The sequence below is a fragment of the Herpailurus yagouaroundi genome, unplaced genomic scaffold (assembly GCF_014898765.1).
Source record: "Herpailurus yagouaroundi ecotype Mexico unplaced genomic scaffold, PumYag 202, whole genome shotgun sequence".
In the NCBI taxonomy this organism is placed as follows: domain Eukaryota; kingdom Metazoa; phylum Chordata; class Mammalia; order Carnivora; family Felidae; genus Herpailurus; species Herpailurus yagouaroundi.
The window spans coordinates 4,329,306-4,343,290 of NW_024412433.1; the positions used below are offsets into that span (position 1 = coordinate 4,329,306).

General features: G+C 50.0%; 1 protein-coding gene across 1 annotated transcript in view; it reads left to right on the forward strand.

Annotated features, from left to right (window-relative positions):
• The window catches only part of DRC11 (dynein regulatory complex subunit 11), a 159,545-nt gene that overhangs the window by 10,116 nt on the left and 135,444 nt on the right, over window positions 1–13,985 (forward strand). The window contains exons 2-4 of the mRNA XM_040450581.1: window positions 4,407–4,731; window positions 7,829–7,948; window positions 11,103–11,294. Coding sequence (XP_040306515.1) covers window positions 4,407–4,731; window positions 7,829–7,948; window positions 11,103–11,294 — 637 coding nt within the window. The remainder of the gene's footprint in view (window positions 1–4,406; window positions 4,732–7,828; window positions 7,949–11,102; window positions 11,295–13,985) is intronic.

Sequence of the window (13,985 nt, forward strand, 5' to 3'; positions counted from 1 at the left end):
TTCCAGAATTTTCTTCAGTGACATTGTGTGGCTCCCACCATATTCATTTTTAGATGTTTCATCGGTACTGGGAGCGAGGTCTCGTTTTTCCTGCTTTTCTCCGCGTTTAGTTTTTGTGGCTTTCGCCGAAAAGCTTTGCTGTAGCAGGTGACTTCTTATATTTGTTACCGACCCCCTTGCATTTTGCAGCTGTGTCATTTACAAGCAGTTTCTTAAATCTTTTGTGTTAATTAATCCCTTTTCATTCCGCTTTGTCCTTTTTGACTCCTGCCTTCCAGATTTCTAGTGTGTCTCCTGAAAATGCTTTTGGTCTCTGGTGTTCAGCGTCTTGAGGGGCTGACAGCATCTGTTCTCTGGGTATGTGGACAGTATTCTGCATCAGGCGTATGCCGTAAATTAAATTTATTGAGCATTTTCTTGGCATCTGTGGAAACAATCTTCGGTCTGTAGTGTTCTGTTGCTGTATTTAGCTCTGCTTCTCTTTATGTGAAATTCTCGCAGATTCCTGGGATGACCCCTCCCTGGTCAGAGGGAACCACTCTTTTGATCTGGCGCTGGCTACATCCTGTTTGCTAACTGGGACTTTAGATCCAGGTTCTAAACAAAATTAGCCTGTAATTGTCTTCTGTATCGTCCTGACAGGTGTAGACCACAAAACAAACCACACGGTTTTCTGTTTTATGTAGACACATTCCCTGTAGCCGGCGTCACCCATCAGGTCAGGGAACGCCAGGGTCTGCCGTCCCCCCTCAGAGTGTCTGAGTCTGGGCTCTGGCGAACTGAGAATGTGCTCGGCCCCCTGACACCCTGCACAGCCCCCCCCCCCACCCCGGCTCCCCCGGGCACGTACGTGACAAGCTGGCCTGGACGGCTCCACGTGGTACAGCAGCCCCCTTGGTTTCTCCTCCGCCTCCCCTGTCCCGTTTGCCTGTCGTTTAAAGGCCCAGCAGGCAGAGTGGCCCCATGCGCCACGCTGGGACCGGGCAGAAGGTGCTACTGTTGCCGTGACGGGGCAGAGTGTCCGATAAACAGCCGTTTCTTCTGCAAGGAGCGGCAGGTCCCGTGCTGAGCGGAATCTAACTTTCCCCTGAAAACGTTCTCTCTTCATCAAGTCGTCTGGCAGAGATTTTTCCACTGGCAATGGTTTTTAGAGATGGCCACGTTTGGAGACACGGGACGTTGGCGCCCGTGGATGGCACGCCCGAGGCAGCGTTCAGTATGAACCTCGGTGGAGTGCTGGGGTGGGGCCGTGTGTTTTCAACCGTGAATCCGTGTTTTCTCGTGGCGCCCATCAGAGCTATGCCCTGCGAGGCGTCACCCTCGTCTGCTTTCACCCCGAAGACCAGGGAGCCACAAGGCGTTCAGAGTATGGGCGCTGGAGCCAGCCTGCCTGGGCAAGGGCCCCGCGTGCAGATGGCTCTGCTTTGGGCAACTTTGCCGTGTCTCCATCCACCCGCCTGCAAACCGCAGTGACAATAGCACCTGCCCCATGGGGTTGTCGGGTTTCAGGAGCACTGAGGACGGTGACTGACGTGACATCCTGGTGAGCTGTCACCCTCATCATCACCATCGTCATTGTCATCGCCATCATCTGAACCTGAAAGACTGGGCACCAAGGAAAGCTTGTGACCTGTGGCCGGGAAGATGAACATCTCTCATCTCTGCCCAGGAACACAAACATAACGGATTAATGGGGCGCCCGGGTGGCGGTTGAGCCTCCGACTTCGGCTCAGGTCACGATCTCGCGGTCCGTGGGTTCGAGCCCCGCGTCGGGCTCTGTGCTCACAGCTCGGAGCCTGGAGCCTGCTTCCGATTCTGTGTCTCCTGCTCTCTCGCTGTCCCTCCCGGGCTCATGCTCTGTCTCTCTTGCTTTTAAAAATAAATAAAACATTTTTAAAAATTGATTAAAAAATGTTTTGGGGCACCCGGGTGGCTCAGTCGGTTGAGCATCTGACTTCAGATCAGGTCATGATCTTGTGGTCTGTGGGTTCGAGCCCCACATCGGGCTCTGTGCTCACAGCTGGGAGCCTGGAGTCTATTTCGGATTCTGTATCTCCCTCTCTCTCTGCCCCTCCCCCACTTGTGCACGTGTGCGCTCTCTCTCTCTCTCTCTCTCTCTCTCTGTCTCATAAATAAACTTTAAAAGTGACCACTTCCCCATATTCTCCCTTTTAAAAAATAAGAAAATAAAAAGTAAAAAATGTTTAATTTTTTTAATGTTTTATTTTTTTAAATGTTTATTTTTAAAAATGTTTTCAGTTGTTAAGTTTATATGAATCAATAACATACTGACACGTATTTATTATGTTTAATAGTGTAATATCACATTTTAAAATAAAATGAAAATATCTTAACTTGAAAAATCCAACAATTGGAATTTTTTAATGCAAGGTGAAAACGTCCGCACCAGGAGCAGAGTGGGAGCCCACAGCAGCGGCTGGGGGACGGGCTCTGTGCCCTGGGACTGCTGCCCCCATGGGGCCTGGCTGCAAACCGGCCTGCAGGGCTACGGCTGGACCCCCGTGAATCCGGGTGGGATCGCCCTTCCCGGCAGTGCCCTCGCTGGGCCGTGCATGGTGAGACACCAGCTTCTCGGCTGGGAGGCAAGCTGAGGAAGGCGTAGACACTCAGAATGTATAAAGAACCCCCAGAAATTAGTAGAAAAACAATCCGACATAAAAACAAGCAAAGCAGGGGTGCCTGGGTGGCTCAGTCAGTTGAGCCTCCGACTTCGGCTCAGGTCACGATCTCACGGCTCGTGGGTTCGAGCCCCACGTTGGGCTCTGTGCTGACCGCTCGGAGCCTGGAGCCTGCTTCCGATTCTGTGTCTTCCTCTCTCTCTGACCTTCCCCCGTCAAAAATAAATAAACATTAAAAAAATTAAAAAAAAAAAAACAAAGCAAAGCAAATGGATAAACAACCTCCAATGACCAGAGTGCGTGGAGATACTCAGTCTCACTTGCCATCAAGTGAACGGACGTTAAAAGGGGGAGGTCCAGGGGCGCCTGGGTGGCTCAGTCGGTTGGGCGTCCGACTTCGGCTCAGGTCACGATCTCGCGGTCCGTGAGTTCGAGCCCCGCGTCGGGCTCTGGGCTGACGGCTCAGAGCCTGGAGCCTGCTTCCGATTCTGTGTCTCCCTCTCTCTCTGCCCCTCCCCCGTTCATGCTCTGTCTCTCTCTGTCTCAAAAATAAATAAACGTTAAAAAAATTTTTTTTGAAAAAAAAGGGGGGGAGGTCCAGTTTGTCACCCACCCCCTTGGCAAGAGTTAGGAGTGTACTTTCTGGCGGTGGTGGTTCTGTTTTTGGTCAAGGTAGAGGTGGCAGTGCCGTGTTGAATCGTGGTCCGGAGCTCAGACTCACGCACACTGGGCTCAGACACCCACCTCCCTCTCAGGAGCAGGCCACCTCCCCCTCCCACCGCACAGAGAGGCACAGGAGCCCTGCTCAGGGAGCGTCCCCTGCAAGCATCACACATAACACAGGTCACGGCCCGTGGTCACTTCCGGCACCTGATGTTTACGGTTTTCAGAGGACAGGGCTGGTGCAACAAGGAGCAGAGAGTGGGGCCAGAGCAGGAGACCCAGAGGGCGTGCCTGGGAATGACCTTGGGAAGGTCGATGGGGGACTCCCAGGTAAACAAGGTGGACCGAATGAGCATTTCAATCTCCCGCTCTTCCTGAATCACCTCCAAAATGGCAATAGAGGACTTCAAAGGCCATACACGCATGAGGGCCAAGGGAACATGCGAGCATTTGACAGGAGATATCACAAAAACCCAGAAGGAGGGACAACAGATGAGACAAGAGGGAAGAGGCAGGCTAGGGAACGGCGAGAACTCGGTACCTGCGGGCCAGCAGGGGGGCGGTGAGGGAAAGCCCACCTTCCGGCAGAGCCCTGGGAAGAGAGAGCGCAAGGCCTGGTCCTTCTGAGTGCTGTTTGTTCATTCTTGATGATGACTTACAAGAGTTTCTCTGGGCTGTAATTGTTCATTCATAGCATCTGCTCATGTTCAACTTTATAAGATAGTGTGGAATGACTTTCCAATGTAATTGTTCCAGTTTGTACCCCACCAGCTGTGCATCTGGACAGATCAGTTGAATATTCTAGTTATCAACTTCTTCGTCTATTAAGTGAGTATAATGATGCAGGTTTTATGGGCCTCGTGAGGAATCGCTGTATATCATTTAGGTGAAAAGTCTTTTAATCTACGTATTTGATGATAATAGCAGTGGTCACATCCAAAAATCACACGCACCTCAAAATGAGACACAAATGGTCTAAAGGGCCTCGTAATGACATGCCGTGTTCTTAGCTCTCATTCGATGCCGCGTTACTGTTTGTTATATCAGATGCCCATTTCGTATGGCTTATGAAGGAATTTTTGCTTATTCTCTGTCTTCCCTCAGAATGTATAATAAGATGTGGCATCAGACCCAAGAAGCCCTCAATTCTCTGCTTGATAAAGAGTCTGAGACTGTGATGGAATCACAAAGAAATCAAGGTTTCATCTTCCAAATGTTAGCCACCTTCTACATAAAATACGTGCAGATCTTTAGAAACCTGGAGAATGTCTACGACCAGATTGTCCACCCACAGAAGCGACTGCTGATCCGGAAAATACTGGACGGGGTGATGGGTCGCATCCTGGAACTGAAGAATGACATGGTTGAATTGGAATTAACCGAGTTTCATTATTTCGATGACATCCTACAGGACCTAAAGTTGGCTCCTGTAAGTACTCGGCCTCTTTTCTCATCAGTGCCTTGTTTTAAATCGGATATGTAGGTCCGTAACCAATACTCTAGGCTTCCTAGGCACATTTGCTGGTTGTTGTGTGAAAAGGTGAAGCTTTGCCCTTCGGTTGGGCCATACTGCCATGGACAAGGATTGGGTTCCTGTAGTTGTGGGCACAGACAAATCTTTTCACAGTCCTTGGGTCCAGTGTTGGGTCTTACTTGGTCACCGTGGTGTCTGCCCAGGTCTGTTGGATGGAGGAGGCCAACCCTTTCGCAAATATCCTGTGGCACAAACCCTCCCAATTTCCAGTAGCGGTGCCCCTACTTTTGTTGCCCAGGGAGATCTCCTTCTGGCCTTTGTTTACCCCCATTTTCTTCGGGCTGATTGGCTGCTGGTTCCTTATTACCAGGTAGATGTGTCTCCTCCTCTCCTTTGGGTCTTTGGTGACTTGGGGACTTATGGCGATAGGCCTCTGAGGCTCAGACAAGAAAGAAGGGCCTCCTCTCTCTCTCTCTCTGATGCCCTGGAGCTGAAGACCTTCTGTCTCCCCGCCACCGCCCTTCCGACCCCCACTGCCAGACGCCCAGAGTCTCTTCTGACACTCTGTCTGGCCGAGTCTGCCAGAGGCCAGTGGACAGCTCCTTGCAGTGTCACGGTCCTGTGAGCTCAGTCTTCATTTCGAAAGGAACATTTCCCTAAAATGAAATTAAAAGGAGACAGTGTTCAATTTTCCACCTGGCGTGTAATGCTCCTTCCTTTCGAAAACATGCGAGATTCTACAAAGGTTATGTTTCTTTCCGGAATAGGTTTTTCTGGCATTGTTATTGCACTTTGTTAGAAAGGACTATAAAGGGTAACTAAAATGATGGAAAGTGTCACTCCGAAACTTTCATGCTTGTCGCGTCCACTTACAAGAGCATGGCTTAAAGCCCTGGATTTTTTCGGTCAGGTGTACTTTACTCCACCCGTGTGAAAATATCAAGAACCCCTGAGGATAAGCATGAAATCAACAGCCATTAAATCATATCCCTAAATCAAATTAGTGAAGTAGTATTAAATGTATTAATTTAATCCCAAGAATATTAAATAACCTGCTCAAAGTTGAAGAGTAAGATATCTATGAAATCCGTGTGGCGGGCTCCTTCAGATTTTCCCCTGCTTTTCCTCCTGCTTCAGTTGTCACCCCTCTGGTTGAGCTGGTTCATCTTTTCAAAGCTCATGAGCACTAAAAGGGGCGATGAACGAGTGACATTGTCCAGGAAGCCTTCCTGGTAGGAGACTGTCAACTGTGTGGTCCAGCACTTCTGGGGTGGGCACACTGAGCCACGTGACGACACTGGGGTCCAGGCGGGACCAGCGGCGGCACGGACCCCGGGAGCACTGCCGGGCCAGGGACACGCACACGTACCAGCTCTGGGAAGTCCTGTGGGGCTCAGCCCTGCAGTTGCCAGTGGAAGCCTGACCAACCAGCACCCCTGAGTCTGGGCCCCTGTGGCCGCCACCCACATGGCACACGGCTCCTCTATTCCATCGGGCCAGCACCCAGCTATCTGTGTGCAGTGTGACCCACAGCCCAGCCACAGCTGATCAGACCAGGGATGGGTGCTGGTGGCTGCCCCAGGCGATCCTTCCCCGAGAGATTCTGAAACTGAGACCGAGAGACTGGTTTCTGTCTTCGAGTCAGAACTTCGACTCGCCCCAAATTCGCGAGTTCATCAGATGCTCAGAAGAATGGAGAAAGCCGCTCTCCAGAGAACACGAGAGAGGTCCCTTAGAGAATGGGAAACCCCAAATCATCTGGGTTGGACATAAAGTGTTTTGCGGATGGAGGTCTAGCTGTAAACTCAAGCAACTGTCTTCGGCTTCCCTCCTCTTTCGTCCTCCGCTGCTCCGTTTCCTCACCCTCAGACTCTTCGTTCTTGGACCACACGGAGCCGTGTCAATAACATGTTGTCGTCACAGTTGGAAAAGCACAACGCTTTAACACACCTACTAATAAATACAATCTCCACATTAAATAAAAGCGTAATCACTCTCTTCTGACTTTCCTCCATCCCCCAGGCCACACTCACTCACTGGATCCTGGAAACCCACTTTCAGTTCACCCCAAAATTCCACCCGTCTAAGAAAAGTTTGGCTGTCAAAAGCAGTTGCCGTCTGGTATTGGTACAATCTCACCGAGTCCTAAAAAAGGACACCCCTTTCTGTTACAATGCTTCTTTAAGGGAAGGCCTGTTCAGAATTCCCTGGATAGGGGAGAGGGTGTGGAGAGTCATGCCAGGATAGGGAAAAGGGGAACTGACCCTGAGGACCGAACCCTTAGCTTTGCCCAGCCAACTGGTCTACCAGAGGGCAGCCAGGAGGGTCTGAAAGAGTGTCTAGCACAGTGTTCCTCATGGGGGGTGGCCAAGGGCCACCCCACACCCCCAGATAGCACTTCTGTCCTTCTGATTGTTGAACTTGGGCTCGTAAATATTCGTGTGACCTCCAGCAACTGAACTAGTTGGTAATATGCACAAGTGAAAAGCAGAAGTTTATATTTATTGCATAAAAAACAAGTTTCCTAATAAAGCAAATGAACTTTGCCAATAACTTTTTGTAATTTGGGGTCGTTTAGGTAAAAGTCCAACCAAAGTATTAGGGGAAAAAAACCTGTGATCATTTACAGGCAAATAGTAAACGGTGCTGATGATAAATCATTAGGTTTATTTCAAAGATCTCTCCGTCGCAATACTTTGCTCTCTTAATTTGCATTATTGTTTGAGGTAGGCTGAGATGATACTCTATTTCCTTAAAGAAATTCATGAAGTTATCATGAGTTAATTGTGAATTAATTGATGTGAGTTCTTATGTTTTACATAACGATTAAAATAAGGGCCACGGCGATGATTTTTCCTTACGACTTTATTTGTGTTTCCTTAGCGGTAATGAATTGTTTTTATGCCACTGGTGTCGTCACCTCTTGAATAAGGATGGGAGGTAAAATGCATCTCTTTGATATACGGTCCTTACTGTATGTTTTAGATGGGTTTGAACTGTGTCCTTAAGTTGTGACAAATGTGCCCTTTTGCTTATTTTTTCTCTTCTCTAGCAACAATTAGATATTCCCATCCCCAAGTATTTTTTGAAGGAGAAGTTGGAAGTAATCAAAGGAAGAGAGAAAATCCTGGCTCAGATATTAGCTGACACTGGATTAGATGTGGCTGAAAAGGTTTGTAAACCATTTTAACCACCATCACTCCATAATCTATAAAACCTCCTTTCCCCGTGGCTCCTGACTGTGCGAGAGACGGATTGTCTCCAGGGCAAGGGAAGCAGCACCCGTCCCCCCTGCTGTTCGGTATGTAAGAAGTTGCTTACCTTCAGGATGTGTCTTTGACGATTCATAACCATTATTTTCAAGAACTTAGAAACAGAGATCAGGACATAATGCTTTGTTGGGGATGTCAGTGTCTCTGAGATTAGGCAGATCATTGACTCTGTAATCCTTCAACTCAGGTTCACCTAACCTGAAGTCAGAAGCTGAGTGTTTCGCGGGAAATAATTGCTAAGATAACCTACTGGGCAGTCTTTTCATTTCAGACTTTTCCACCCGGCACTGCCATATCCGCCGTCTGGCCAGTCACACATTTCGGTGACCCTCGCTGCCTCCCGGATCAGTGCCTCGTGCCCCTGGCTGGTCACGGCCCAAGCAGGGAGGCGGCAGTTGTGTGTCCAAACTGGGACAGTTGAGGGTGAAAGGGGCGCTCTCGGTAACGACGCGAGGGGAAACCAGCACGTGCGGGCTTCCCGCAGATAGGCCCCCTTGGGTGTTGGGTCGTGGCACCGTGGAAAATTCCGAGCACAGCCAGAATGGCAGCAGGGAGAGAGAAGGATGTGGCCTGTCTGCGTGCCTGGAGAAGCAGGTGGGCAGCACGCACCGTCTGAGGCGTCTCTGTGCTCTCTGGCATTCGTGGCCGTGCTTCAAGCTGCAGGGAGGGCTCTCTCTTTCCCCTACACCTCGGCCTGTCGAAACGGCGCTCGTTCAACAGAGCCCAGCCTGATGCAGCAACCCTCCGGCACCTGTCCCGACCCTGCCAACTCAAGGCTGTCCCTCCTTCCTCCACCTCGCCCTTAGATGCCCGGCCCTTCCTCTGCACTGCACACTCCCGGAGGCCGGTCCCAGGGCTGTTTAGAGTGGGGGCCATCGAGCCGTCCTTGCACCTGTCCCTGCCTTCAGCCCGTGCGTCATTCAGAGGGAAGCCCTCAGCACCATCTGGCGCCCCCCAGAGGAATCCCCAGGCACAGAGCACTGACGAGCAGTGCAGACTTCACTGAGGGCTTTTCACAGGGGACACGAGAAGGGAGGTGACATCACAGACGCTACAGTAGAGCCCTAAAGATCCCTCTCTGCTCCTTGTCCTGCTTACCCTCTCTGCTGTCCCTCTTCACTTGTGCGGGGAACTTTCTTTCCCAGCGGCCAGCCCCAGCTGGCCCACTGGATCCGCTACGTAGACCTGGCCATCTCTGTCCCAGCCCCTGCTTCGGATGGGCTGAACGTCCGAGAAACACCAGGCTCCGGGCAGCAGCACGCGACAGCTGTGTGACTTTCCCTTGGCCTTCGGTGCCTCACGAGACCCCATTTCCACCTTAAGCTGCCTCTTTCCTAAAGATATACGTACATGCAATATAGATCCCAAGAAGAATTCTGGGAGACAGATGTTACCGTCCGGTCCTCCATTTCTCATGCTTCGTATTTAGTCTCGGGCCCTCCACAAATGTTCAGAAATCTTTGTCGTCCTGCATAGACCACGCCAACCCTCAGAAGTATTCAGTAAGGGCTGCAACGATTTTCAGAGTGATGATGTCTGAAGGAAATAAGTACAATAATAACTCATGTTTGCAGGACACCTGCTGTCTGCTCCAGTGATTGAACAGGCCTCATCCAATTCGGTACCAAAATGGCATTCGTTCTACTGTGGCGTGCCAAGTGCGTTATTGAAAACGTGTGCTCCCTGCACATCTGAGATGATGAGGTGTCACTGAAAACAGTACTTGGAGGGACTGGTATGTGAAGGAGCTTCCTCAAGGGGAGCCAAGGCTGAGGCACAGTGGGGGCTTGGTCAGGAAGATGGCCAGTCGTGGCTCAAATTGGCTCCCCCCGTACTAACCGCGGGAGCTCGTGTGAATTATTTTTCTTCTATTGGGCTCCTTCTTCTTAACTCTTGAGCAGTCACAGCAATACCTGTCTTGGAGGTTGCTTTGTGAACTTGCTGAGGATGTCTAAGAAAAGCATCTGGCCTCCCCGGGGTCTCAGTGAACGCCCGTCCCCACCCCTTGCTCCTTCCTGGGCACCGTGGCCCCCGACACACACAGTCATTACGCAGAGAAGAGGCCATCGCGGGAAACAGTGGCCCCGGGGATGAATTGGAGCCCACACTTGGGACCTCAGCGTCTGGCACCGTGTCCTGATAAGGTGGCCACACTGCCCTCTGAGACCTGAGCAAGGGCCCGGCCCACGACTGGGTGTTTCCCAGAATCAAAAGGCCTCTCCTTTCTGCTTCTGTCCCTGCATGAGGCCCCACCCCAGCCAGGCCACGTGCCCAGCTTCTCCCTCGCCCCAAGGACAGCACAGAGCCTCACCCCTGCATCCACTCGGAGCTGACACGGGGCTCTGGACGCCCCAGCAGCCTTGCCCCGGACCCTCCCCAGGAAATGGCTCAGCCCCTCACCCGGCTGTGCCTCCACAACCCCCACCTGACGTCTCCAAAGGCAGCATTTTCCTGCACGAGCTCTGATTTTTCTCCAGACGTAATCTTCCCATCCCATTTGGATGTTCTGAAATGCAAACACGTAGGTACTAGAAGACATTTCATTTATAAATTGAATACTCCTGAAATGATTTTAGCCTTACTCGTATTCACTACATCATCCCGTAATTGATTTTGAAGCCAGCATTTTACTGCCTGTGTATTTTACATTTCAAGGTCTCCTATTAAAGATGTGTTTTCAATTTATATGTTTCCACTATTAAGTTAATCAAACACTGATAGCGATTTTGAGTTTTACTGAATCCATTTTCTTGGCATTCCTGGTATAATTTTCTGCCAACCTAAAATATTGTGGAACTCATTAGGATTTTGTTCGGAATGGTAGAGGAAAGCTTACGGGACCCTTAAATATGGGACCAGAGCACCAGCGTGGCATGTTACCAAAATCCACATAATTAAAGAGTAAGATGATGGAACGAGACAACTCTCAGACTCTTTATCGACAGCTTGGGAACTTTCAGCAAAGTTGTGTTCGAAGTCAGCTTGTGAGGCTCCCAGGATCAACCGATGTAGTAAACATGTTTAGACACTGATTTACCTTGAATGTTTTTGCAGAAATACTCTGTGAAGAGTATCCCCCTAGAAGAGGCCGTGAAATTAATCCAGATCGCTGAGAGGGCGCGGCAGGGTCGTCTAAGAGCCATGTTCATGAAGCAGATCTTTCTTCAAGAATACAGAGCGAAACAAGCCAAGTTCCTTAGCGAGAAAGTAGCGGATCTGGAGGCCGCAGCGCTGCAGATTCAGAAGGTGCGGGCAGGGTGCTGGTGGAGCGGGGCAGGTGCCTTGACACAGCTAGAAATGCACACCAGGGTCAGGGTGAGCTCTGGAACCCAAAATTCCAAAATTCTGCCTTTAAGAGAACTGGATTTTAAATGCTGGAAAGATTTATTATCTTACCCTGGGGACAACCGTTAAGTAAGCTTGGTCACGTGTTGTTTTATTTTGTTTTTAATTGTATTATAAATAGGTGTAACATGCAGGGCATTTTATTCAAATATTTTCAAAGATCATTGATAATCATTGGAAAGAGCGTTGTGAAACATTCAGTGAGAATGTCAATCCCTAATGAATTTTTAAAAGCGCGTTCAGGGGCGCCTGGGTGGCTCGGTCGGTTAAGCGTCCGACTTCAGCTCAGGTCACGATCTCACAGTCTGTGAGTTCGAGCCCCGCGTTGGGCTCTGGGCTGATGGCTCAGAGCCTGGAGCCTGCTTCCGATTCTGTGTCCCTCTCTCTCTGCCCTTCCCCCGTTCATGCTCTGTCTCTCTCTGTCTCAAAAATCAATAAACGTTAAAAAAAATAATAAATTTAAAAAAATAAAAAATAAAAGCGCGTTCACACACAGACGTAATCACAGAAGGGGAGCAAAGGTCAACCCCTCTGGCCAGTGACCAGGACATCCTCGTTCCTTTAAATATTTATTTATTTGTTGTGAGAGGGAGAGAGAGAGGGAGAGCAGGGGAGGGGCAGAGAGAGGGGGAGAGAATCCCAAGCAGGCTCTGTGCTGTGAACGCAGAGCCCGATGCAGGACTCCATCCCATGAACCGTGAGACCATGACCTGAGCTGAAATCAAGAGTCAGATGCTTAACCGACTGAGCCACCCGGGCACCCCAATGTTCCTTTCTGAAGCAGGCCTGAGGTCCCCCCGCTTTGTTGGATGAGCACTGGGGGTCTGCTCCACACCTTTTTCCAAATGGAGGCCAAGGCTGCTTACGGTAAATTCAGGAGATGGAAACATGAGGCAAATTGGAACCAGATAAGAGAGAAAGAGAGCATGAGGACACAGACCCCAGCCGGAGGGTCAGGACCCCCTCCCTCTGGGTTCTTGATGGGGGCGGGCAGAAGGGTGCAGGGGGACCGCTAACAGACCGTGTTCTTTATGTTCCTGTGATGAAGTTCTAGACAAGCATCTGAGTTCAGAGCTTGAGTCGTATCAATCTTGGACGTGACCGTGTTATATCTTCCCCCATCGCGGTGGAAATTTTTCTTTTAAAACTATGACGTGCCACCCTTAGATCTAGCCCCACACTCCTGCAATCTGGAAGTTTCTCTTGAAGAAACCTGGGTAGGGGACTCTCACTAACGAGAATTAGAAGCCATTTCTCCTCTCCCTCCCCCGGCTTTATTGCGATGCATTTGACATAAAACATTGTGTATGTTTAAGATGTATGATGTCGTGATGTGATATGCGTATATATTGCAAAGTGATTCTCACTGTAAGGGTAATTAAACGTCCATCACGTCACATAATTACCAGTTTTCGATAGTGAGCACCCTTCAGATCAACTCTTTTAAGCAGCTTTCGAGAACACAGCACAGTGTTGTTGAAGGAGGCGAACTCATTCATCTGACAACTGGAAGTTGGTGCCTTCTGGCCACTTTCCCCCATTTTCTTCAACTCCCAGCCCCTAGCAATCCCAAACCTACTCAGCTACCCAAACTACTAGACATCTATTTCTACAGGGTCAGTGTTTTTAGATTCCACATGCAAGTGAGATCATAATAGTGGTTGTCCTTCTCTATGTGGCCTTCTTTCGCTTAGCATGCTGCCCTCAAAATTCATGCATGGTGACACAAATATCAGGATTTCCTTTTTTTTTTTTAATTTTTTATATGTTTATTTATCTTGAGAGAGAGAGACAGAGCAAGAGGAGGGGTGGGGCAGAGAGAGGGGGAGACACAGAATCCGAAGCAGGCTCCAGGCTCCGAGCTGTCAGCACAGAGCCCGACGTGGGGCTCGAACTCACGGACCTTGAGACCATGACCTGAGCCAAAGTCGGATGCTCAACCGACTGAGCCACTCAGGTGCTCAGATTTCCTTCTTCTTCTTTTTTTTTAGCTGGATAATATTCCATTGTGTGTATATAGTATATACCACCTTTTTTATCCATTCACCCATCCACTGACAGGTGGTTTCCATCGTCGTATGAATTGTAAATCATGCTGCGACGAACGTGCATTGAAATAATGTGTACGTCTCTCTTCAAGTCCGTGACTTCGTTTCCTTCAGACATGTACCCAGACGTGGGATTGCTGGGGTGTAGGGTAGTTCTGTTTTTAATTTTTCGAGGAACCCCCATACCGTGTCCCCAGTGGCTGCCCCGGTTCGCACGCCCACCCGCAGGGCGGGAGGTTCCTTTTCCCCTCACCCTCGCCAGCACCTGTTGTCGCTCGTCTTGTGGATGACGGCCGCCCTGGCAGCCGGGAGGATGTCTGGGCCAGCAGGTGGGCTGTGTGGTTGGCAGATCTGCTTCCAGGGTGTTGGGCGAGTGTGGATCCTGTCCAGCCCGTGGGTGAACAGGACGGCGCCCCGCCCCCCTTGTTCAGTAGGGTGGCTCTGGGTCCACAGTTGGGTGCTCAGGCAGCGAATAGGCCGTTTGTTCTTCCTTTAAACTTTTTGCCCGTGATCACGGAAGAAAAAATATTCCATCAACACACAC